The 25,231-nt window shown below is 45.2% G+C and overlaps 3 protein-coding genes across 5 annotated transcripts in view; 2 read left to right on the top strand and 1 right to left on the bottom strand.

Annotated features, from left to right (window-relative positions):
• Positions 1-3,760: 3,760 nt before the first annotated feature.
• On the top strand, positions 3,761-6,390 carry LOC102811213 (chromosome unknown open reading frame, human C1orf85). 3 transcript variants are annotated; one of them, XM_006861593.1, is made up of 6 exons: positions 3,761-3,887; positions 4,389-4,646; positions 4,822-5,022; positions 5,145-5,363; positions 6,013-6,119; positions 6,225-6,390. In XM_006861593.1, exons 1-6 carry the CDS (start codon positions 3,768-3,770, stop codon positions 6,388-6,390), a joined length of 1,071 nt encoding a protein of 356 aa, XP_006861655.1. In that variant the 5' UTR covers positions 3,761-3,767. The 3 variants fall into 3 exon arrangements, with proteins under 3 accessions (XP_006861655.1, XP_006861654.1, XP_006861656.1); XM_006861592.1 differs by having other exon boundaries at positions 3,768-3,887; positions 5,866-6,119; XM_006861594.1 differs by lacking the exon at positions 4,389-4,646 and having other exon boundaries at positions 3,768-3,887; positions 5,866-6,119.
• Positions 6,391-7,711: 1,321 nt separating this feature from the next.
• On the bottom strand, positions 7,712-12,149 carry TMEM79 (transmembrane protein 79). The gene is made up of 3 exons (XM_006861591.1): positions 11,396-12,149; positions 10,902-11,115; positions 7,712-7,925 (listed from the first exon to the last, which is right to left on the bottom strand). Exons 1-3 carry the CDS (start codon positions 12,147-12,149, stop codon positions 7,712-7,714), a joined length of 1,182 nt encoding a protein of 393 aa, XP_006861653.1.
• A 3,075-nt stretch (positions 12,150-15,224) lies between these two features.
• SMG5 (SMG5 nonsense mediated mRNA decay factor) overlaps positions 15,225-25,231 on the top strand; it is a 30,422-nt gene continuing 20,415 nt past the window's right edge. The window contains exons 1-4 of the mRNA XM_006861590.1: positions 15,225-15,447; positions 21,978-22,076; positions 22,534-22,657; positions 23,012-23,168. Coding sequence (XP_006861652.1) covers positions 15,374-15,447; positions 21,978-22,076; positions 22,534-22,657; positions 23,012-23,168 — 454 coding nt within the window. The 5' untranslated portion in view covers positions 15,225-15,373. The remainder of the gene's footprint in view (positions 15,448-21,977; positions 22,077-22,533; positions 22,658-23,011; positions 23,169-25,231) is intronic.

The raw sequence follows: 25,231 nt of genomic DNA, 5'->3' as shown, positions 1-25,231 counted from the left end.
GCAGTGGGCAAGCGCCCTCAATGCACAGAGCCTGCAGATATTCTTCCATCCCTGAGCTAGAAAGCCAGGGCCACTGTGGATGTCTTTGTTTGGAACGAGATCAGGTTGAGGGGGAGCCCCCAGTCCCTTTCTGACCCAGCTCAGTTTGCAAAAGGCACTGACATGTAATTCTTCTCTATTGTAAGCTTTCCATTTAGTTTGCTTCCAATGATTAAATCTAAGTCATTTGAGACAGTTGTTATGTGTTTTTCAACCTTGGGTCGTGTCTCTACCTCTTGGCAAAGAAGGAAGAAGCTGAAAACCTTACTGGGGAGAAAGGGAAGCGGGAATGAGGCCATTAGTTGTCTTTATTTGTCTCGGGCTGTTCTTCAGGCTTCTCAGTTGATCTTGGTTGGGAAGACCCTTTACATTCACTACCCAAAGAACAGGAGAGACCTGTCCAAACCATTGATGTTCCCCAACTGTGGTTATTATGTAGAATGGCATCCAACACAAGCTAGGGCTCAAGCATTTGTCCTAAAGGACGTTAAAAAAATTGGTACTGCATTCTCTAGCTTTCAGAATACTCCCTGGCTTACCTGGGATGGTGGAGGCTAGGTAGGGCCCCCATTTGATTTCTTCAGTGTTCTTCCTCTTAGCTTCTGGGCCTTCCATCCTACCCTTGGTCTTTATGATTCATACATTCAACCTGTTTATCTCCTCTCTTACTTAAGACTTAATCATAATAAGTTGAACTACTAGGTAGAATGGAGCACGGTGACTCCATAGGATAAGCCCTGGACTGCGAACCACAAGGTCAGTTCAAACCCACCAACTACTCCATGGGAGAAAGATAAGGCTCTCTGCCCCCACAAAGATGTATAGTCTGAGAAATGCTATTGTTGTATAGGGTTTCCACAGTAGCCTTAAAAGGTTGGTGATGGTGTTGGTTTGTGGTGTGATAGCTAGCCCCCGTTTTATGAGGAATCCTGGTGTGGCGCTGTGAACTGCAAAGTCTGTTTGACCCACAAAGTTGGTGGTTTCAGCTCACTAACCATTCCTTGGAAAACTCTCCAGGGTCGCTATGGATTAGAACTGACTTGACAGCACTTTAAAACAAAGTATAAAGTGATTTGTCTGAGGGTCACATACAAATTAAGAATTCCTATACAAAACGATATATGATAGAATGAATGTAAAACTAATGTTCTCCCATGTAAACTATCACAATTCACAATAAAACATTTAAGAAAAAAAAAAAAATTTCATATGCAGTTAGGAAAGGATTTGTGAGGGCATCTTGAGACCTTTAATGCTCTACCAACCAATCTTTAGCTTGCTGCTTAGCCTTCAACTTTTCCTCTGCTACAAAATGAACCCACTGCCATTAAGTCCTACCCAGGGTTTCTGAGGCTGTGGCGCTATGGGTTAATGCACTGGACTGCAAAGTTGGTTTGAACCACAAGGTAGGTAGTTGAAGCTCACCAGCTGCTCCTCAGAAACCCTATACAAGGTCACTATGGGTTGGAACCAACTCAGTGGCACTTAATAATCTTTATGGACGCAGACTGCCATATCTTTTTCCCATAGGGTGATTGGTAGGCTTGACCTTTTGTTAGCAGCCAAACCACTGTGCCAACAGGGTCTCCTCTTCTATAAGCAGCTCTGATATGAGCCCATTGCCTTGTGCTGAAATATTTATATCTTGAAAAAATACTTTTTTTAAAGTTTTTATTGTGAATTAAATGATAGTTTACATGGGAGAACTTTGGTTTTACACTCATTTCATTGCAATGATTACAATCTCCACGCATCATCATTCAACAGTATTTGCTTCTATTTCCTCTGTGCGTTTTTGTTGAAAAAAACACTTGTAAGACTTGTTAAATTAATGAAGGGAGACTAGTAGTCAAACCCTGTGAATTCTTTACTCCAAAAAAGTGCCTTCTACTTTGAAGTCTATGAAAATCCCACTGGCATGTTAGATCATTCTGTATTCTTCAGTGTAGTGTTCAAAGGCCACTCAAGGCCACTTCTGTTGTTTTGCATGAACCTTATACATGACTTAGGAACATAATTTTGCCCCCTTGACGTCTTACTGTCAAACTCCTACCTAGATCAGTCTAATCTTACTTTGCCCCTATAAAATAAAAGCTTTTTGTATGGTCAGGAGGCTTGAATTTCTTATTTCTCTCAAACTACTCAGTCTATCAAGTATCTTGTTTTTTATTTTATCATTTTTCATGAGTTGATGCCTCAGAAGATACAAGTATTTTTTTATCTCATGAGAAATTGAAGTTTGCATGATAAAGAACATGCAGGGAGAGAGGGTTTGACAATTAAGGCCAATAGGAAAATAGGCAAAGGGCATAAATGCCTCCCAGGGAAACAAAAATGAATGCCTTTGCAAAACAAGATTCTTTACTCATAACCCCAAATTAAATTTGGTAAATTTTGGGGGTGTGGAGAAGTAGGCCTGCAAAAGCATAATACGGGTATCAATTGGTAAACTTCATTCATAAAGGCCATTTGACCTGGCAGGGCAACTCCTGCAGTTATCCTATGGATTTGGTTACAAATAATAAATGCTGTATGGATAGGTGTATTTCTTTCACCATTGTTTGGACAGCAACAATGGAAACAACATAATTCTGATAAGATACAACCATAGAATGTTAGGTACTAGAGTGAGTTCTAACCCATAGCGACCCAATGTACAACAAAGCAAAACACTACCTGGTCCTGTACCATCCTCAGAACTGCTGCTACATGAGCCCATTACTCCTACCACTGTGCCAATGCATCTCATTGGGGGTCTTTCTTTTTTTCACTGACCAAATATGATATCCTCCAGGGACTGGTTTCTCCTGATAGTGTCTAAAGTTTGAGAGAAAATATATCCATAGAATATTCCTGTGTAATTAATGTGGAAAATGAAGGTAGCTCCCCAAGTGTATTGTTATTACAGAACAGTGTGAGTGCCATTATTTTGAGGTATTTTACATACAGTACATATTCTTGAGTATGCATAGAATAATTTCAGAGGAATATGTAAGAGTCCTGGTGTGGCACTGCAGCATATGTACTGGATCTCAAGATCAATGGTTCAAATCCACCAACTGCTCCTAGAAACCCTATACAGAATTGTTATGAGTAGGAAGCAACTCCATGGCACTTAACAACGACATGAGAAACATAACTTTTCCCACGTAGGAGGATCCAAGTTGCTGAGGAATAAGGATGATACTCTGGTACCTATTAAATTTTGTACTATATTTACTGTTAGTCAAATTTTAATTTAAAAGCAAGCAACAGCAACAACAAAAAATGTGCATTCAGTCAGTCAGCTATGACCTACTTTTGCCAAAATACATAAGTTGCTCTCATATCCTGTTTCCTAGAGGTGTTTCTCATGCTCTCTACAATAAAATCACTAACTCTTCTCCAAGACTAGACTATCATGGAGCTCAATATATATATATATATATATATATAAACAAAAATATATTGTTAATAGTAGATTGACAAAAAGAGCCCGCTGGTGTGCACTATTTTTCCCATGGAATTTTATTGGGGTCCTATTTAGGTCTTGAATCTAATATGTCCGTGTATCTGAATCAGAATGTCTCACTTGCTGGAAGGCTAGCTAACTATGTTCAAACTTTAGCCGAAATAAGAGTTAAGGGTGGCGTTCTCTTTAAGAGCTGGCACGGTGACTCCGCCCTTTAAAGGGATCAGCTGAATCTGAGTCACTTGACTTCCCGGTGCCTCCTCGGAAGTTGGGCTGCATGTGCGGCTCTGGGGAGCCCCGCTGGGGCAGGGGGCCTTGTTCCCCCAGCCCCATGCTCTTCCTGAGCCTACTTCTATCTACAGCTCCTTTTGTCCTGCTGGGGGAGAAGACCCGCCAGGTGAGCGCTCCATGGCTAAAGGTTTCAGGAAATGCTACCTTTGTGGGTGGCTGGAATATGGGACAAATAAAGGGTGGGGACCTGGCTGCGGAAAAAAAACGAAAGCTCTTAAAAAAAAAAAAAAGGCTCTGCAATCTGTGGAGAGGGGAGGCAGACATGGATAAAGGAAAGAATTTCAGAGTAGGGTAGATGTGAGGGCTTCCTGTCACCAGGTGAAGTCTGGACTCTGACTCAGTCCTGGCGACCCTGGTCCAGGCCAGTGTTGGATTTTTCCCTTCCTCATAATCCTGTACTCTGATCGCCCTCCAGGGTCAGGGTAGTTCGTGCTGTGCCCCCATCTCCACCTCACCTTTGCCCCTTACTGCAGGATTCCCTTAGCTCATATACCTATGCCTCTTGCCTAGGTCCCTGAGGTTCTCCCCCAAGGTTCTCCTTTGTCTTGTATTTCCCTGATCCTGTTCACTCAACCTTCCTCCTTATTCATGCTACTCCTTGTTTCAGGTGTCTTTGGAGGTCATCCCTGGCTGGCTGGGTTCCCACCAGAATTTGCTCCATATCCGGGCAGTGGGCACCAATTCCACACTGCACTATGTGTGGAGCAGCTTGGGGCCACCAGCAGTGTTGCTGGTGGCCACCAACACTCCCCACAGCTCCCTGAGTGTCAACTGGAGCCGCCTGCTATCCCCTGAGCCTGATGGGGGCTTGGTGGTACTCCCCAAGAACAGCATCCAGTTTTCTTCTGCCCTCATCTTTACCAGGGTGAGGAGGCTGGGGGATCCATGGGGAACAGCTGCAGAGGAGAAGGTTCATCCTAATTAAAGGGAAGAACTGAAGACTGGGGAGTGGGACCAGTGAGTGGGGAAGGGTGGTGGTGATGATCCAAGAGAAAGCTGAACCCAGGCAAGCCCAGCCCTTTTCCACCCCTGTCCTCCAGCTGCTTGAGTTTGACAGCACCAACCTATCTGATGTGGCAGCAAAACTCCCAGGAAAGCCATATCCCCCTTACTCTTTGGCTGAATTCTCCTGGAACAACATCTCTGACTCCCTGGATCCTGCCACCCTAAGTGCCACATTTCGAGGTCATCCCATGTCCGACCCTACCAAGGCTTTTGTCAATGGCAGCCTGGCCTTCAGGGTAAGGATTGCAGTGTTAGAAAAAATTCAAGGCTAGTTTATGAGGGTGGGGGTTAGTGATGGGCATGGCCCTCAAGTATAGGCATTCACCTGCTTCCCATACCTCCTGCGCCTCCATTCTAGGTCCAGGCCTTTTCTGGATCCGGTCGGCCAGTTCAGCCCCCTCGCCTTCTGCACACTGCAGACACCTGTCAACTGGAGATGGCCTTGGTAGGGGCCTCTCCCCGAGGAAACCGCTCCTTGTTTGGGCTGGAGGTAGCCACCTTGAGCGAGGGACCTGACTGCCCCTCAGTGCTGGAGAAACACTCCATTGATGATGAATATGCACCTGCTGTCTTTCAGGTCAGACTTCCAGTGGAGAGACACATGGGTGGGAATGTGCTCACTTAAGGAGCAGCTGACTAAAGTGTTGCTAAATGTTCAACCATAGAACATTAGCAACACTTTAGTCAGCTGCTCCTTAAGTGGGCACCTTAACCAATTGGACCCAGTCTCTCTCTGCTCTTTGTGCAGGAGACTGGCAGAAGGCAATACTGCGTGACTTGTGCTCTGGCCGTAGAGATCTGCAAGGACCTCAGAGAAGAAGTTGAGTGCAGACTTGCAGGATGTCAGAGCTAGAATACGACTCCACACTCATCCACTCCAACTCCTCCTTTGTATAGAGAGATTGAGGCCCTAGTGCATAGCTTGTCAGTTCTAGAACCAGGCCTAGGACTTGGACTCCTGCTTCCCTTCACACACTGCCTGTCACTTCTAATGACAGATGGAGGCAGAGAGAAGACAGGGGATAAAAAGGGTTGGGTCAGGGTTAATCTTCCTCACTTTGCCTTGTCTTGCTCCCTAGTTGGACCAGCTGCTGTGGGGCTCCTTGCCATCGGGCTTCATGCAGTGGCGACCAGTGGCTTTCTCCCAGAAGCAGGGGGGCCGAGAATCAGCTTTGTCCTGTCAAGCATCTCCACTTCACCCCACCTTGTCATACCCCCTCCCCCAGTCACCCATTGTCCGGGCCTTCTTTGGACCCCAGAACTTCTGTGCCTTCAATTTGACGTTTGGGGTTTCCACAGGCCCTGGCTACTGGGACCAACACTACCTCAGCTGGTGAGAGCCAGGACCTGGGCTGAGGGTTTGAGGGATTGAAGTGGGGGAGCTGAACCTCCTAACCCTCCCACCTAAACCTTTTTCACCTAAACCTGTTTGCTCTAGGTCGATGCTTCTGGGCGTGGGCTCCCCTCCAGTGGATGCCTTGTCCCCACTAGTTCTGGGCATAATGGCAGTTGCTCTGGGCACTCCAGGGCTCATGCTGCTAGGGGGAGGCCTGATTCTACTTCTGCGCCACAAGCAGTCTTCAGAGTACCAGCCCATAAATTGAAGGCCACTGTCTAAATGGAAGGACATCACTGGAGCTGCCTTGCTGGGCCTCAGACTTCTGGAGTTTGGAGGGTCAATGATCTGGCCTGACCCATCTGCTTTCCCATCTTGCTTTTTGACAGAACCTCAAGCCCCACCCTCAACTCTCTAGGAACTTTGAGGTGGGGCTTTCTTCATACTCTGAAGAGGAGACCAGGGACCAGGTGATTGCTAGGAGGAGGTGTTACCCACCCCCACTGTCACCTGAATGGGACTTACAGGCTGAAGAGGCATTCTATCTGGTTCTGCCTTGGAGATGTTGAAATAGACTTTTCCCACCCGCCACAAAACTCCAGTTTTTAATGTGTAAATGTTGTTGGGATGGTTCTAGGGAATGGAAGGGCTAAGAGATGGGAGTCGGAGGCATGTTTCTATTCAGGGTCCCATTTCCTCACCAGGCTTAGCTCTCTCCCTTGCCAAGGCCACCCTCCACCATGTGGAGCTGGGAGGTTTCTGTGGCATCATCTGAATCAAAGAAGAAATGAATGTTGGTGACTGAGAGACAAACACAAAAGCCAACAAAGACTGTGGTAGTAATTTATTGTTCCCTCCCCTTACCACACACATACACACTCACACTGGGATTTAGCATCACAACTACTCCCAGCCTGGGCACACACACAGAGACATTGTGTTGTTGGGAGGCAGGTCTCCATTTCTGCTCCTTTTTCCCATATGAGAGAGGCCTGACTTGTGGGCAGTTTAGAGGTGGGACTTCACAGTGACCTAAATAGGTTGGAAAGGAGAAGGCAGTGGTTCTGGGCTAAAGGGCCCACAGGGCCAAAGTTCTGCCTGATCTCATGTCCAGCCTCTATCTTTAGGCATGGGAAGTATTTCCAGTCTTCTTGAGGTCCTCAGCTTAGACAACTGACATAGCAAGTGTCAAGGATTTGGTTGTGAAACCTGAAAAGTGGGGCAGAGCCTGGCATTATGGGCCTTGAGTAGCTGTGGTTGCTCAGGAAGGAACCATGCTTCTCTCCCCGCTCTTGGCCCCGGTGCCCCTCGGCATCCTTAAGGGACACGGCAGTCTACCTCTTTCCCTATAAGAAAACAAAATCCCTCCCTCATGATTGTCCCTAGCTTCAAAGACGAAGCTTGCTGGCAAAGGAAAAGCAGGGGATGGTCTGATTGGATGGGACCCCTGTTGGGGCAATAGCAGGGTTCCTTCCTCTGGTACTGGTACCAGAGGAAGCAAAGTAGAGGTCTGGGGCAAAGTAGAGGTCCCATAAACCTGTTCAGAGAAGTGTCCTAAACCCACCCCGGGAGCCCGGTGTTTGAGAGGTTCAGCCCCAGGGGCGGGACCTGTAGTCCGAGGCAGAGCGGGCGTGGTCAGGGTAATCCAGGCGGGTTTCAGCAGCAGTGAGCATGCGCTCGGGCTCCACTACGAACATGTAGTAGAGGTTCCACACCAGCATGGCCAGCAGTGGCAGGAATGTCAGGCCATAGCCAAAGCCTCGGAAGGAGCGGCCCACGGCAAAGGTCAGCCAGTATATTAGCCTGGAGAAGCAAGAAAGGGTCGGGCTACCTTATGGGTCACAGCAGTCCCATCCTATTGTGCATAGGGTCACCATGAGTCGGGACCCAGTAGATATCAGCCAATACCAACAATCCTCTAGGGAAGACGGTAGACTGATTGTAGGGAGAACACCGTGAGGGAAGCAGAAAAGGGTTGGTAGGTAAGGCAGATATCCCAATAACAGCCACTGTTTATGCACTTACAATGTGCCAGGTAGTAGTGGTGGTGGTGTGCGGTGGAGTCTGTTTTGACTCAGCGACCCTGTATAGGGTTTCCCCTGTATAGGGTTTCCAAGGTTGTAAATCTTTACGGGAGTAGAAAGCCTTATCTTTCTCCCACAGGACGACTGGTAGGTAGTTTTTAACTGCTGACCTTGGGGTTAGCAGACCAACTCGAAATCACTAAATGCCTTCGAGTCAGTTCCCACCCATAACAATCCTGTATAGGGTTTCCGAGGAGTGACTGGTGAGCTTGAACCGCTGACCTTGTAGTTCAAACTGACTTTGCAGTCTAGTACATTAACCCTTAGCATCACACCAGGACTCCTGCTACCAGAGCTAATTTAGATTTGCTATTTAATTTAGATTTCACATCTCTCTATGAAGTGCATATATTTATCCTCTTCTTTATTTCTTTATTTTTCTAATTTTAATTAGAATTTTTTGAATGGGCAGTATATAGTCACATAGTTCATAATTTAAAAATATCAATAAGTATAGTAAAAAGTCTTCCTACCTTTGTGGATTACCAACTACCCTAGTCTCTACTCCTGGCATCCAGTATTGTGATTTCTTGTGCCTCGAGTCATATGTTATGCATATATGAGCAAAATGGTTTGGGTTTATGTTTTCTTCCTTTTTTGAAGTACGCCAGCATACTATACAGGTAGTTCTACTTATTGATTTTTTTTTTCTTTCACTTACTATACCTTAGAGATAATTTTGTATCAGTATATAAGCACTCACTCATTTTTTTTACATCTACAGCACCTTTCATTATTCATTGCCTCTCCTGCAGATGAAGAAACTAAGGTTCTAAAGGGGTTAAGTTAGACTGGTTCAAGGTCACACATTTTTAAAACAGCAAAACTGTGATTTGAACTGAAGCCTCTTGCCTTTTGAAAGGGATGAAGGGAAAGAGGAGAATCTAGCCAGCTAAATTTCCCCTTTTGGAAAAAAAAAATGCATGTCATGTCCTTTAATGGTGGGTGGGACCGCATTTTCTTAGTACATATATGAAGGACAACCACTTATTACAAAATTGACATGTCTGCTTTTTCACCTGTGAAAGGGAGAGAAGAGTAACTACTGTTTCTAGACTCTCCCAGGAGGCCACATGGCATAATAATAAGATTCCACATTCATCAAAACTTTACCAAATGCCTGAGTGTTGTAAGTATTCTACAGGAATTAATCCATTTAACCCTCACAACAATTCCATTTTATAGATGATGAAACAGGCACAAAATGCTTACATAACTTGCCCAAAATATAGAAAAAAGGACCCTGATAGGAGAGGGAAGGGATCCGGATTCTGATGCAATATAATGGGAGGACTGGGCCAGATAGATAGATCATCAGCACCTCCCTTCAGGTCTTCGATGATTGTATTTAAATCAACTTCTACCTGAAAACAGCATCCCCCAAGAAGGAGATGGGAGATGGGTTACCAGAGCAGGAACATAGCTACTTATCTTGGGAAATATCTACTAGGAGAAAATGCAAAGGTGCATGATGGTTAGGAGGCTGGAGGGACAGTCGACCACTAGACTACAATCAGAAGTGACCAGAAGGCAAATTTTAGCTTGATATAAGGAGTAATATTTTAGCAGTTAAGCTACCTGGAAACCTATATTGAAAGTAACAAGAGGAAATGTAGTCAGGAAAAATGAAAAGGTCAGCAGTTTGGTTCAGAAATTCAAAGGTTCCTTCCAGGTTATCTGTTCATGTGGAAAAAACCTAAGGATTTCAGGGGCCTGAAGACTCTAAATGAAAGAAGAATAATGAGGCTTCCATGAGAGCTAATGTGACCACAGTTTGCATGGACAGGACAGTACCCTTGCAGGGTTCCCATAGACAGTAGGAGAATCTCCTGCCCAGAGGAGAGGGCTCAGAACAGCAAAGTAACTACATAGTAGAACTAAACCCCATAGGGTTTTCTTGACTTTAGTTTTCACGGAAGCAGACCACCAGACCTTTTGTGGTGCCACTGGGTGAGTACAAACTGCCAACTCCTTGATTAGTAAGTAGTCAAGTGGAAACACGTTTGCACCACCCAGAGACTCCTTCTAACAATTGTTGTATGCTGTCCAGTCAATTCTGACTCATAGAGACCCAGTGTGAAAGAGAACTGCCCCATAGAGTTTCCCAGGCTCTCATCTTTACAGGAGCAGACTGCCAAGCCTTTTCTCCCATGGAGCACTGGTGGGTTCAAACCTCAGGCCTTTCACTTAGCAGCCAGCACCTAACCATTATACTACCAGGGCTCCACTCACAGCAACAATAACTCACTGCCACCAAGCCTCAAGTTGGTTCTGACGTATAGCTACCCTGTATAGGGCTTCCTAGGAATGGCTGGTAGGTTTCAACCACTGACTTTGTGGCTAGCAATCCAGTGATTTTCCTACAGCACCACAAATCAGGACCTTTAAAAAGTAATACAGATTGCTTTGTAAAGAATTGAGTACTTTATCTAAAAGTGTTCAAAAGAGGTCAAATGGCCACCTGAGCAGAGTGCACAGAGGAGTGGGAGGTTAAACTAGATGATGCCTAGAAGACATAGGAGCTGATCACCTGCCATCAGGTGAGGTAAGGAACAAGGGAGAAAGTGGACTCACTGCTCACTTTAAGTGATGCAGAATCCAGAATGCTCCCAGCACCTGGCTCTCCAGCCATTCAGATGCCTGGGTCCCTCTAGCATCACCACCCCATGATGCTCCATCCTCAGCCCCAACTCACCTGGAGATGGCAAAGAGACCAGTGAGCAATGGGAGCAGCTTGAGGGTGTCCTGGGTCAGGTAGGTGGAAAGCACGGCCAGGTTGAAGAAGTAGAGGATGAAGAGCTGTATGGACTGGGCCACATATCGCCGGTGGATCTCCACCTCCCGCCGGGGCTCCCCAAAAGGCCGTAGAGCAGAAAAGCACAGCAGGCTCAGCCCATATACCAGGATCCCTGGGAGTGGGGGTGGGAGCACATAAGGGTCAGGAAAGGCAGGGGGAAGGAACGTTAGAAGCTGGAGACAGGGTTCAGAATAGAGGGTACAGGCCCCTCAGAAGTAAAGTGCTAGGTTGTACACAGTGGAGCTGAGATGGTCCTGAAAAAGGGTGGACATAGGTGGGCAGGTCCAGCCCATATGAAGGGAAACCCTCCTACTCCCCAAACCAGGCAGGCCCTGCCCTCCTCAAGTCATGTTCCCAGATGCCCCTTTTCTTCTAAAGGATCCCAAACTCACCCAGCACGATGGGGAAGGTGGCAAAGACCCCGCAGCGCAACGTGTTGATCAGGCGAGAACTCATGGTGGGCAGCCGTGGTGCATCAAAGGGCAGGAAGGCATATGCCCCATACAGTAGGCAGGGGAAGAGGACGAGGGCAGCTCCTACTGAAGCCACGGCCCTCAGCCCTTCATGGCTCCCACAGCCCCTGCAGGACTTGCTAGGTGGTCTCACCACTGCCTCCACCCACTTGTGCTCAGGGGGCTCAGGGTAGCTGGCCCGGGCGGGCAGGAAGGCACGGCGCTCTTCCTCTCCTGACTCGCAGCGCACGATGAGATCCTCCTGGGGCCTCAGCTCAACGCATTGAAGGTCAATGGGCACAAAGGCCCGGGCTGCCTTCTCAGGCAACAGGTTCACATCATCTTCATCTTCATGTAGTTCCTCAGGCTTGGTAGGTGGCTCTGATTCCAGGAGCTCTGGCTCAATGCCCCGCCAGCCAGGGGGATCCAGGAATGGGGCACTGGGCTGAGGGCCAGTCCCCCAGGGCAAGGTGGCAGCCTCACTCACTGTGCTGTCTAGGCCATTCTCAATCCCCTCCCCAGCCATGGGAGACCCAACTGAAGACTCCAATCTGGGGGACTCAACTCTTGGGGACTCAGCTCCACCTTCCCCTTCCAGCTGCCGGCCATTAGGAACCAAAGTCTGGGGTGGGCTCTTTTCTGGAGCCTCAGACCCCTTCATTTCCAGCAGGGCTAAGTTCTCAGGTTCTGTCATCCTGAGGTTTCAGTTCTGAGGTCTACAGCCAGGTCATGTCACCCTGGAGGAACAGGAAAGATTTGTCAGACACCTCTGTCCTCTGGCACTTAGGGCAGCCTTATGGGCTTGAGCTCCTTCTGGAGAAAGGTGTGGAAACCCAGGCTTTGATCCAGTTCATTCCAATATAGCCCATTGCTAGGAATTTGCCTTTCCACCCCAGATATACTGAATCTGAATCTACATTTTAACAAGATCCTCAGGCAATTGTTATAGATTCCCAGATCTTAAGAATCACCTGGGGATATTGTTAAACTAGAAATTCTGATTTAATATATATCTGGGATGGAAATGTAAATTCTCAGCAGGAGTCAAAATGAAATGAACCAGTTCAAAGGCCTGTTTGAAACAGAGGAAGGTGAGAGGGAAGTGAGTAGCTGAAATGGAGGAACCCTTTCGACATCCAGCAGGAGAGGGTGACTCAGGGGGCACCAGGTTCTGGCAGCTGTGGCCTCAGCAACCTACCCACGCCTTCTAACTCCCTCCACCAAAACCCCTGGGGTCATTACCACCTTAATCTAGGGATGGGAGAAAGAAGAGATGTCTAGAACTTTACCAAGAGCTTCTCACCAAATATTTCACTGTGATCAGAGAAGCTGCCTGCCACCCCTGCCACCCTCCAACCCCATTTTCCTACCTCCTCTTCTTTCTGTAGACCACCACTTGGAACTGTTCTGCCAATGCCAGTGATTTGCCAATAAATCTGTCCCAAGGACCTAGCTATCCTCCTCAGCTCCAATCTGGGTACTTGGTTAGTTTCCAAACTCCTCACTAACCCACCTCAGTACATCCACAGGGCTGGCTCTGTCCATTCCCAACTTCCAGGTCTAACTGGGGCAGTTTCCCATACCTCCTTTCAGCCTTTCTCCCCACCCTGCCTTTCATTCTCCACCTCACTGCTCTTTCCTCCTCAAGGACCCTTCTATTCCTCACAGTTTGGACCCATGACACCCTCTTACTTTCCATCTGGAGAGAGGTGGAGGGTTCCAGGCATCTGGGAAGGAGCTGTTCAGTTCTCTGCTGACTCTACAAGTATTTCTCTCTCTGTCTCCCTCCCTTTACCTATGTCTCCAAACCAGTCTGACCAGAGCAGGTGGGGCCCAGATTAAAGGGACAGGCCCTTCTCAACTGAGTTGGCCGACAGAAAAAGCATTAAAGGAGGGACTTCACCCTTTCTGAAAATGGGGTGCAGCTGGGCATAGACATTAGTGAGTTTTGTAGGCATGTGGGATGTGTAGGGACTTCCAGTTACAAAAGCAGATTGGGGGAGCGTGGATTTATATATCCAGTGGTATCTGGAATAGATTGGTATGCCAAGTAAAATGTGGAATCTGTACATTTATTCAGTCAATAAATATTTATTGAGCACCTATTGTTAGGTATTATTCTAGGTTTGGGGAGCACGGTGGCTAAGCACTGGACTGTGAGCTATGGGGTTATGGATTCAAGTCCATCAGCCACTCTGAGGGAGACAAGATGAGGTTCTCTGCTCCTACAAAGATTTACAGCTTTGGAAAACCTATACAGGGTCACTATGAGTCAGAAAAGAGTCAGTGGCATGTAACAGCATTATAGGTACTGACACAGAAGAGAGCAAGTTCTTGAGGAACTTATGTTCTATTACTAAACCAAAAAGATCATTTCAGTAAGGAAAATCTCTTTGACAGGGTGACATATGAGTAGAGATCTGATGGGAAAACAGAAATATGAGTGTTCCAGGCAGAGCAACAAATGAAAGGCCAACAGTAGGAAGGACTTAGGCTGTTTCAGGAACAGAAAGATCATGGGGCTGGAACCAAGAGCACAGTTGTGGAAGGGGAATTCATATTCCCATTGCTGTTGCTGTTAAGTACTGTCCAGTTGTTTGCGACTCATAGTGAGCCTATATAGGGTTTCCAAGGAGCGGCAGGTGAGCTTGAGCCACTGACCTTGTGGTTTAAACCTATCTTGCAGTCCAGCACATCAACCGTAGTGCCACACCAGGACACCTGTAAATAGTCCCAGGATCACCTTACCTTTTAATTTATCTGGACTGCAAGGTCGGTTTGAACCCTACAGTTGGCGGTTCAAACTCAACCCTATATAGGGTTGCTATGAGTCAGAATGGACTGTATGGCACTTAACAACAATAACAAGGTTAAGAGAGCAATAGGAATCCAGCGATCCTTCCAACCTGAGAGAGTGGTAGAGAGAGTGGCTTCTTATTCCTATGGGGTCTATCCATAAAGTCACTTGAAACTGTGAAAGCAGGGTTAGTATTTAGCTTGCTCATTTCTGTGTTCCCAGTATGGTGGCTGGAAGACAGCAGGAATTCAATAAACGTTTGGTGTATTGGTGAGAGATAGATGCAAGCTGGAAATCTTTGGGAGGGGGAGTTGAAGGGTGAGGTGCTGGTTGTTGTTGAGTTGATTCCGACTCATAGCGACCCTGTACAGGGTTTCCGAGGCTGTAAATCTTTACGGGAGCAGAAAATCTCATCTTTCTCCTGTGGAACAGCTGGTAGTTTCAAACTGCTGACTCTGAGGTTAGCAGCCCTATTCTATTCGTAACCACTACGCTACCAGAGCTCCTTGAGGTGCCGGAAAAAAAAAGTCATATTTTACCGGGTTTAACGCCTAACTGTTTGACCCTTTCCAAGAAAATTTTAACATACCTTTATTATTATTATTATGAGAAAAAGGGAGATTGACATCACTCTAGTAATCTGAAAGAGTCTCGGCTCAAATGGAAAGGTGGATGAGAGGAAGAAGGATGGGTCAAAAAACCATTGGGGCGATCCTAGCTGTGAGCTCTCCTGCCCCCTAATCCAGTTTGGCTTCAAGGCTCTTCACGGAGTCCACTGTCCGTCCTCCGGCAGCTTTGTCAATAAAGTTTTTCGTAAGCGCTTGGTGAAGCCTGAAAGAGGCCATGCTGCCCAGACTTAGTTCTGGCAACTTCCCGGGAGTGAAACGAGTTTCGCGAGATTTGACAGCAGCCTACAACTTGACTGGCCTACAACTGTGGGCTGATATCGCGAGATTTAGCAGGCGGAGGAGGAGCTGTCGCGGGCAGCCGCCTCACAGCGATGGCGGCCGAACAGGGCCGGCAGCGGTGGCGGCTGCGGCTACGGCCGGAGACGGCAATGGTGGCGGTAGCGGTGGGTGTCGGGGGCCTGTGACCGGGAGCCGTCCCCGGACCCGGGCACCATGAGCCAAGGCCCCCCGACAGGGGAGAGCAGCGAGCCCGAAGCAAAGGTCCTCCACACTAAGCGGCTTTACCGGTGAGAGGGGCCGGGGCTGGAGTGCAGCAGCGGAGGAAAGTGGGGGAACCGCGAGGGGCGGGGCCGCCGGGACGGGCGGGGGCAGGTGCTGGGTTGGGGTGCGGATGAGGAAGGAGGGTGCAATTTTGGAGGGAGCAGAAGGGGCGGGGCTCAGTAACCGGGATGGAGTTTAAAGGAGGAATTGGGTGGGTGGGAGGTTTGGAGGGGAGCACGTGGAGGAGTCTTGTCCGCAGTGAACTTGGGGCGGCACTGAGGTGTGCGGATTTGGTGCTAAAAGAATGGGAATTGGGGGCTGGGAGGACTAGAGAGGTGAGGGTGGGGCGGTAATGTAGAAAAACCCGGAAGGGAACGGTGCTTAGAACCCTGTGGGGATTCCTGCGAGTAGGACCTAACAGAGACCCGGACTGAAGTCAAAGAGAACCAGGTTGAGGTCTTTGCTTTGCATATTCTGTGTGACCTTGAGTCTCAGTTTCCTTGTCCTTAAAAGGAGTGATTTGGGTTGGATAAGCTCCTGAAGTCATTTATGACTAATTTTAAGAGTCTAAATGAGAAGAAAAGGATCACTGGTAGCGTAGTTGTTACGAATCGGGCTGTGAACTTCAGGGTCGGCAGTTCGAAACTACCAGCTGTTCCACGGGAGAAAGATGAGGCTTTCTGCTCCCGTAAAGATTTACAGCCTCGGAAACCCTGTGCAGGGTCGCTATGGGTCGGAACCGACTCCACCGCACATAACAACAACAAATGAGAAGAAAGAGGCTGGCAATCTAGTGTTGGATTGGAAAGGCCATGAAGGACTTTGGGTTCAGGGTGTTCTTTCGACAGGAGAGCCCACTGCAACAAGGCATTTGGGGACTCCTGAGTCGTGTCTTTTCTCCCAGCCTCATGACTGCAGCCCTTGCCAGGCAACTTCCATTCCTGGTTTCTGAGTTCCACGGTGCTACTCACACTCCTAAGGAGCTCTGGTAGCATAGTGGTTACAAATTGGGCTGCTAACCTCAGGGTCAGTAGTTTGAAACTACCAGCTGTTTCACGGGAGAAAGATGAGGCTTTCTGCTCCCCTAAAGACTTACAGCCTCGGAAACCTTACTAGCAGGGTCGCTATGAGTCGGAACCAACTCAACGGCACATAACAAACCCACACTCCTCAAGTCATATCTTCACCCTTCTGTTGCGAACAGGCCAGTGTGAGCTTTTCCCACCCTGGGTTGAGGAGCTGGGGGGTAGAGCAGCTGGAACATGAGTCCCAGAACTGGATCAGAATGGAATAAAGCATAGAGACCTAGTTGCGTTGTTGCCCTGTATTAGTGAGAGGAGTTTGAAGATTTCATTTAATTCAGGCAATATAGAACAAGGATGTTTGCTTAAGGAAACTATCTTTAGAGCCTTGGCCCCCATCTTGGCAGTGAAAGGATCAAGAGCATGTTGTCTTTTCTCTGAGAAGAGGATCCTGCTTGCCATGACTTTGTAAGCCAGAAGGCAGAGTGGAACTTAGACTGCTCCAAAAATAGAAATGTGATCCATTCCAGAAGTCCTGGGCATCCACTGTGGACTGCCTCAAGCCATCCTCAGGCAAGTAAGGAGTTAGCTGGGGGTGGCACGTGTGCCTTGTTATGCTGTTGAGTGTCAGCACTGCATGTCAGACAGAGTGTAGGCATTGTCTGCAACATTCCTTACTAGTCTCCAGCTTTTGTGGTTGGCTCTGGTCATCCTTTTTGTCCTTCTCAAATCTAATTCTTTCTCAATCTACTACCTTAACAGGTCTTACTGACCTTAGCTGGTGTATTTGAGTATGTACTTTACATATGTTCACCTGGGTCTCTCTCCTTGTAATTTTTGGCTTTGAGCAGTGTAGAAATTTAAGGCAGCCAGTTTGTTTTTATTATTATTACAGCAAAGGTGGTGGCAGGAAACTGGGGAAGGAAGGTCTGAGTTCTCTGCCCAAGTTAAATGTGTTGTCAACACTATGAACCTGCCATTCAGCACTGCAGTAAATTTGGAAAACTCCCATAACTTAATTGTCGACACAAATGAAGTTCTGAAATTTTTTAAGCACTCAAGAAAATTCAACAGAAGGGATGCTAGAACAGATTGTTGTTGCGTTGTTAGGTGTCCTCGAGTCTGTTCGAACTCATAGTGATCCTGTGCATGAAAGAACAAAACACTGCCCGATCCTGTGTCATCCTCACAATTATTGTTGTGTTTGAATCCATTGTTGCTATCACTATGTCAGTCCATCTTGTTGAAGGTCTTCCTCTTTTCCTGATCCTCCACTTTACCAAGCACAGTGTCCTTCTCCAGGGACTGATCCTTCTTGACAACATGTCCAAAGTAGGAAAGACGAAGTCTTGCCATCCTTGCATCCAAGGAGTATTCTGGCTGTATGTTTTTTTTTCCATTAAAAATTTTTTTTTATTTATTGAGAACTGAGTGATAGTTTACGTGGGAGAACATCAGCTTTATACCATCATTTCATTGCAATGATTATAATCTCCGTGCATCATCATCAGACAGTATTTGCTTCCATTCCCTCTGTTTTTCTTTTTTTGGGGGGTGGGGCATGGTGGGGAGATGGACCCCAAAACTCTCAGGAATATATAATAATTTAAACAACCAAAGGGCATATTCTGCAAGCCTACCTCCTGGCCGCCAGCTCTCATTCCCTCTCTTTCCATGAGTTAAGAGTCCTCAGCTGCTCCTTCTCTCCATGTCCTCATCTTTGCCTCCATCTCTGGTGTCACTGCTTCTCTGGATAGGAGTCTCGCATTCTGCTTGTGCTCTTTTCCTTTGAAGGTCTTCTGTTTCTGGACTGTAAGATTAATTTATTCTCCCATTTTTGTTACAAAACTTATACCTTTACAATTGTTGACAGTTGCAATTAGTCATAACAATTACTATTGAATATGGCTGTACTTCTTTTAAAACAGATTTGTCTGTTCTTCTGGAAGTTCATGGTATTTTTTTTTTTTTCTAAAGCTATGTTTTTTTAGTTCATGGTATTTTTAATGTTTGTTAACACCATAATTCAGATGCATCGATTTTTCTGTGGACTTCCTTATTCATTGTTCAACTTCCAAATGCTTATGAGCTTGTGTCAGCTCACCTTAGTCCTCAAATTGATATATTTGCTCTTTAACACTTTTAATAGGTCTTTTGCAGCAGATTTGTCTAATGCAATATATCCTTTGATTTCTTTTTTTAAAAAAAGGTTTTATTGTGAATTGAATGATAATTTACATGGGGGAAGATCAGTTTTACACTCATCCTATCATATTTCGTTTCATTGCAATGATTACAGTCCCCTGCATGCTTCATCACTCAACAGTATTTGTTTGTATTTTAACAGTATCCTTTGATTTCTTGACTGCTGCGTTATGAGTGTTGATTGTGGATCCAAGCAAAATGAAGTCTTTGACAACTTCAGTCTTTTGTCCGTTTGTCATGATTTATTGGTCCAGTTGTGAGGATTTTCATTTTCTTTTCATTGAGGTACAATCCATACTGAAGGCTTTGGTCTTCATCAGTAAGTATTTTAAGTCCACTTCAGCAAGCAAGGTTGTATCATCTGCATTTTGTAGGTTGTTAATGAGTCTTCTTCCAATTCTGATGCCACTTTTTTCATATTGTACAGATTGAGTAAGTATGGTGAAAGGATACAACCCTGGTTGTATACCTCTTTTGATTTTTAAACCTTTCAATATCTCATTGTTCTTTTTGAACGACTTGCCTCTTGGTAAGTGTTCTGAAATATCTATTCTTCACAGTGTTATCCATAGTTTGTTATGATCTACATAGTTGAATGCTTTTGCATAGTTAATAAAAGCACTAGAAAACATCCTACTGGTATTCTCTGCTTTTAGCCAGGATCAATCAATGTCAGTAGTGATATTCCTTGTCCTCTTTTGAACCTGGCTTGAATTTCTGGCAGCTCCCTGTTGATGTAATATCGCAGTTGTTTTTTAATTATGTTTAGCAAAATTTTACTTGCATTGATATTAATGATATTGTTTGATGATTTTTGCATTCTATTGGGTCACCTTTCTTTGTAATGGGCACAAACATGAATTTCTTCCAATCAGTTGGCTAGGTAGCTATTTCAAATTCCTTGGCATAGACAAGAGTCAGCACCTCCAGTGCTGCATCAGTTTCTTGAAAGATTTCAGTTTCTATTCCGTCAATTCCTGGAGCCACTTAGCTGACTGAACATCAACCATTTCTTACTGGTGCAGTGACACTGTATTCTTTCCATCTTCTGATGCTTCCTGCATTGTTTAATATTTTGCCCATGTGGTGGTGATGGTTATGTGCCGTGGAGTCTGTTTTGACTCATAGCAACCCTGTACAGGGTTTCTGAGGCTGTAAATCTTTATGGGAACTGAAAGCCTTATCTTTCTCCCGTGGAACAGCTGGTAGTTTCGAACTGCCAACCTTGCAGCTCGCAGTCCGATTCGTAACCACTAGAATCTTTCAGTATCATAACTTGATGCTTGAATTTTTTCTTCAGTTCTTTCAGTTTGTGAAATGCCAAGTGTGTTATTTCCTTTTGGTTTTTTAACTCCAGGTCTTTGCACATTTCATTGTAATTGTTCACTTTTTCTTTCAAGCTGCCCTTTGAAATTTTCTGTTCAGCTCGTTTACTTCCTCATTTCTCCCATTCACTTTAACTTCTTTATGCTCAAGAACAAGTTTCAATATCTCTTCTGACATACAATTTGCTCTGATGACTTTTGCTTTCTTCCTGTATGATGTTCTTGATGTCATCTCACAATTTTTCTCATCTTCTGTCCTTAGTGTCTAATACATCAAATCTGTTCTTGTGATAGCCTTTAAATTCAGATGGGATATATTCAAGGTCATATTTTAGCTCATGAGGACTTCTTTTAATTTTCTTCTGCTTCAGCCTGAACTTGCATATAAGCAGTTGATGGTCTGTTTCATAGTCGGCCCTGGGCCTTGGTTTAGCTGATGATGCTGAGCTTCTCCACCTACTCTTCCCACAGATAGATCAGTTGGATTCCATGTATTCCATATAATGAAGTCCACATGTATAGTTGACTTTTATATCTATCATGAGATCTCCAGCATCATTTCTATCACCAAGGCCATATTTTCCAATTACTGATCCTTCCTAAACACCAATTAGTTAATGGCTGTTAAGTGCCTTTGGTTCCGATTCACAGGGATTCTGTATAGCAGGATTGAGGAATATCCAGCCTGTGGGTCATGCAAGACCTGTGAAATCATTTGGTCTGGCCCTGCCAAGGCAGCTGCAGTTCCAGCCATCACATTATAGCAGTTGATAATCTTGTATGGCCCGTGAATGATGTTATAAATATCCAAATGAATCTCGGCAGAAAAAAAGTTCCCCATCCCTGCTGTATGGGGGAGTTTCTGAGGCTGTAAATTTGCAGGAGCAGAAAGCCTCATCTTTCTCTTGTAGAGCGGTTGGTGGGTTTGAACTGCCGACCTTCTCTTTAGCAATCTAGTGCTTATGCTACAGAGCCCATGTTCCCAGTTAATTATATTGTTGTGTGCTGTCGAGTTGGCTGTGACACATAGTGATCTTGGATAGGATTTCCAAAGTTAGGTGTTTTGTTCAGGATCACTTAGCTGGTAAGGAGTAGAACCATGATTTGGACCTATGCAGTCTTGTTCCAGAGCCTATAGTCTTAACAGTGTGATGAACAGTTCTTTAGTAGAATCTATGGGACTGGATAGGGTGGTGAAAGGTGATCTACCTTACTACTAAGCTGCTCAGGAATCCCCTCCTCCTTTTCATATCCCACTATTTCAGAGCAGAATTGTATAGTAGGGATGCCTTTCCTTTATGTCAGATAATAACTCCTTACATAATAATAATCCACTCATTCCACCATTACGTATTGATTGCCTGTTGTGTACCAGTGCTGTATATAAATTATTTTATCCTCACAGCAGTCCTCTGAACTAGCTGCTGTTTATTATCATCTATTTTAATTGATGTAACTAAGGTTTAAGGAGGTTAGGTAATTTACCCAAAGTCCCAGAGTTCAAAAGATACAACTGGGTTCAATCCCTACATTTTCTGCCTGGTACCACAGCCTGTATTACCTAGTTTCTTTGCTATGACACTTTTGATACTTGTTGTTATGTGCCGTGGAGTTAGTTCCGACTCATAGTGACCCTGTACAGGGTTTCTGAGGCTGTAAATCTTTTGTGGAACAGCTGGTAGTTTTGAACTGCTGACCCTGAGGTTAGCAGCCTGATTCATAACCACTATGCTACCAGAGCTCCTTGATACTTGGGGCCAGGTTTTCCTTTATTGTGGAGGGTGTGGTAGGTTGATTAGCAGTATCTCTGGCCTCTAGTCACTGAATGTTATCATCCTCCTTCCGAGGAGGGCTGTGGGATCAGACTGGAGATGGTGTTCATCTTGTCATCTTTTCCTGGTTTCCCCACCTTTAATTGTTTAGCTTTTACTCTAGAATCAGCATCCTGGTGTCGTGTGTACCATGTATGTGGCTCAAGGACTGTTTGCCTGTCTTTCCTTGCAGGGCTGTGGTGGAGGCTGTGCATCGACTTGACCTCATCCTTTGCAACAAAACCGCTTATCAAGAAGTGTTCAAACCCGAGAACATTAGTCTGAGGAACAAGTAAGCTGGAGACCCCAAACCACAGATTCTGTTGTTTCCTTCATCTGAAACACTAGCCGAAACCCTTTTGTTCTTTTACTTCCTAACCTCGTGCTACCATGATGGGCTGTAAAGTATCTGTCTTTTCTAGGAGAGGAGATACAGCTTCTACATCTAATAGACTGGCACTATAAGAATAACATTTGAGTTATGGGAGTTGATCATAATAACATAATGAAGGGAAACATGGGGTCAAAGAGAAAGGCAAACGGGAAGAAAATGAAGATTTGACTTTTTATTGCTTCCTGCCTCTACCTTTTGGGGTTCCCATTGCCTTCATGGGCTTCTGTTACCTTGGCTCATGTTGACCCTTTGGTGACTTTTGAGAGGCCCAGAGATTCATTGGTGGGTATATTGACAGTTGTCTCTTTGCCCTCAGTCCTGTGTTCCATTTTTTTCATCTCCTCTACTTTCCCAGGCTGCGTGAGCTCTGCGTCAAGCTTATGTTCCTGCACCCAGTGGACTATGGGAGGAAGGCTGAGGAGCTGCTATGGAGAAAGGTATACTATGAAGTTATCCAGCTTATCAAGACTAACAAAAAGGTAAGGGAAGGTCCTAGAACTTGGGAAGGAACTTGTCTAAAGACGGAAAGCTAAGGACAGAGACAGCCAGTAAGTGAGCCAGAGTATGGTCAGAGGTAGAGGATCCAGGGAAGAGATGGCAGAAAGGAGGCAGGGAAGTGTAAGCCTAGTTAGTATTGGAGAACGGGGGGAGGCCAGAAATGGAGATTTAAGTGTTGGGAGGTAATAATGTGAGTGAGCAGAAATGTGGATGAAATTCAGGAGTTAAGAAGATGGCCGTAACTTTATTTCCTCAGTGAGATGGACGGGATGGGAAAGAAGAGTGGTACTCTGTGCTTACTACTTAGCCATCCCCTTCTCTTTTGTAATCTCCAGCACATCCACAGCCGAAGTACATTGGAATGTGCCTACAGAACACACCTGGTTGCTGGTATTGGCTTCTACCAGCATCTCCTTCTCTATATCCAGTCCCATTACCAGCTTGAATTGCAATGCTGTATCGACTGGACCCATGTCACCGACCCCCTCATAGGTCAGTGAAATCTGAAATGTCAGCTTAAAGAACAGGTCACATGCCTATATCTCAGGCATTCATATCCCACAGGGATTGTGTAGCTTGTGACTCAGCCACACAGAGAGTGTAATAGCAAGACCTATGAATGGTTCATAAAGTTCTGATTTATCTAAACAATCATATGCTGCTAGGATAAAGATCTTATGGGAAAAAGTCTCTGTCCATCTGTGGTAGCATCAGTGGAGGATCTGACATTGGAAGATGGATTAATAGCATTTCTCTTCTTCCAGCTCTTTTCTCAGTTAATTTGGCAATAGCTATTTCTTTTCACTTTAGAGCTTATTTCCCAATGTTTGATGAGCATACTGAAATTTTTTTAAATGCTGTGGAAATTAAGGTGATTGTTACCAACTGAGGAATTGGCTACTATAGTTGTACCCCCCCTTTCTAGTTGGTAGTTTTCTCTTTTGTTTAGCCACTCATTAGAGGTTTCCCACCAACTCTTGTTCCCTTCCTCTTCCATTTCCTTATCTGTCACCCCAAACTTCCTCAAAACACAGACTTTGTGGGTCACAGATGGAGCTTGCATCCTTGTCACCACTCTGGCAACATTCTCTGGTCAAAACAGAGAGCACCTGTTCTGGGGGCATCCCTAGTCGTGGCCATGATTCAGCCTATAAAACAACAAGGGCTTCCACACCTGGGATCTTGGGATCCCCATAGGCTCTTTGGAGAGAATTCAAATAGCCCATTAAATTGGATGGAGGGAAAAACTATATAGTAATTTTATTTATCTCTGACTGAGAAGTTAATTGTAAATGTAGGCCATCGCATAGTCATTTTAGCAGGTCTGTCACTTTGTTAGCAATAAATTACTGATGTTTTCATATCGATAGCATTATCATGAAATATATTTTGCACTTATCACCACACTGAAATTATAATACAGGTAGTCTCTGACTTATCATTTTCTTTATAAATCTAGCAGTGTTTTGAACATCTGAGAATGATTTGTTTGTGAAATGCTGTCAGTTCCGACCAGAGCGACCCTGTATAGGGTTTCCAAAGAGCGGCTGGTGAACTTCAACCGCTGAACTTGCAGTTCAAACTGACTTTTCAGGCTAGTGCATTAACCCACAGCACCATAGCAGGACTCCTCTGAGAATGATAATATCAGCATATTACTAATGTTAAAATGTACCAAAAAAAGATCATAAATGCGGTTTGTTGCTGTTGTTAACTGGGATAGGTCTTACATTTGGGACTACCTATAGTTGTTAGATCCTTCATTAGATCTTTATCCAATGTGTTTATAAGAAATCACATACCCTACTCTAGCAGATATTTAAGAAAATAATAAATGTTTCCTGATAGAATTGATTTTCTTTGTATTCCAGTGTGTATTTTTTGCATTTAAAAATATTTTAAAACATTCTTCAGTATTGTCCATAGGCTTTACCAGATGGCTAGAGGGATCCACAGCCTGAAAAAAAAAAAAGATTATAAAATCCTTAACTCAAAGGGCTAATTCTCCAGGCCATTTTCTTGGATCCCTTTTTGGCTGCCCTCTCCCTTTTTGGTTATGAATCGGCTGCTAATCTCAAGGTCAGCAGTTCAAAACTACCAGTGGGTCCATGGGAGAAAGATGAGGCTTTCTGTTCCCATAAAGATTTACAGCCTTGGAAACACTTTGCAGGGTTGCTACGAGTCAGAACCAACTCCACAGCACATAACCACTACCACCACCTCCCTTGTTAGTTTTTCTCTAGTACACCCAAGGAAGGGCTATTCAGAATAGGAAGTTTAGGTTTAGGAATTCTGTTTTTAATGTTTAAAAGGATGATCTCTGGAACCACGATTGCCTTCTGAACCCTAGCTCTGCCCCTTAACTGCTGTGTGACCTTGATTTTTTAAACTGTGAAATAGGAGCAACAGTATAAACTATCTCAAGGAGATACTGTGAGGATTAAGTTTGTTTTGTTAGTATTGTTTCTTTAAAAATAAATAAATAAATAAAAACAGTGTCTGGATTGTGAGAAAAATGCCTTTCAAAATGCTGAAGCTCTCTGAACTGAAAAATA

This window comes from Chrysochloris asiatica, unplaced genomic scaffold, assembly GCF_000296735.1.
Source record: "Chrysochloris asiatica unplaced genomic scaffold, ChrAsi1.0 scaffold00042, whole genome shotgun sequence".
Lineage (NCBI taxonomy): Eukaryota > Metazoa > Chordata > Mammalia > Afrosoricida > Chrysochloridae > Chrysochloris > Chrysochloris asiatica.
Note: the sequence above shows the minus strand (reverse complement) of the source record. Positions and strands in the feature narration are given on the sequence as shown.

Coding starts and splice junctions, on each gene's coding strand:
- TMEM79 (XM_006861591.1), bottom strand. CDS start 12,149: ATGACAGAACCTGAGAACTTAGCCCTGCTGGAAATGAAGGGGTCTGAG. Junction 11,116..11,395: donor CACCTTCCCCATCGTGCTGG/GTGAGTTTGGGA, acceptor CCCCACTCCCAG/GGATCCTGGTATATGGGCTG. Junction 7,926..10,901: donor GGTCTCTTTGCCATCTCCAG/GTGAGTTGGGGC, acceptor TTGCTTCTCCAG/GCTAATATACTGGCTGACCT.
- LOC102811213 (XM_006861592.1), top strand. CDS start 3,768: ATGTGCGGCTCTGGGGAGCCCCGCTGGGGCAGGGGGCCTTGTTCCCCC. Junction 5,023..5,144: donor ATGGCAGCCTGGCCTTCAGG/GTAAGGATTGCA, acceptor CCTCCATTCTAG/GTCCAGGCCTTTTCTGGATC. Junction 6,120..6,224: donor GACCAACACTACCTCAGCTG/GTGAGAGCCAGG, acceptor TGTTTGCTCTAG/GTCGATGCTTCTGGGCGTGG.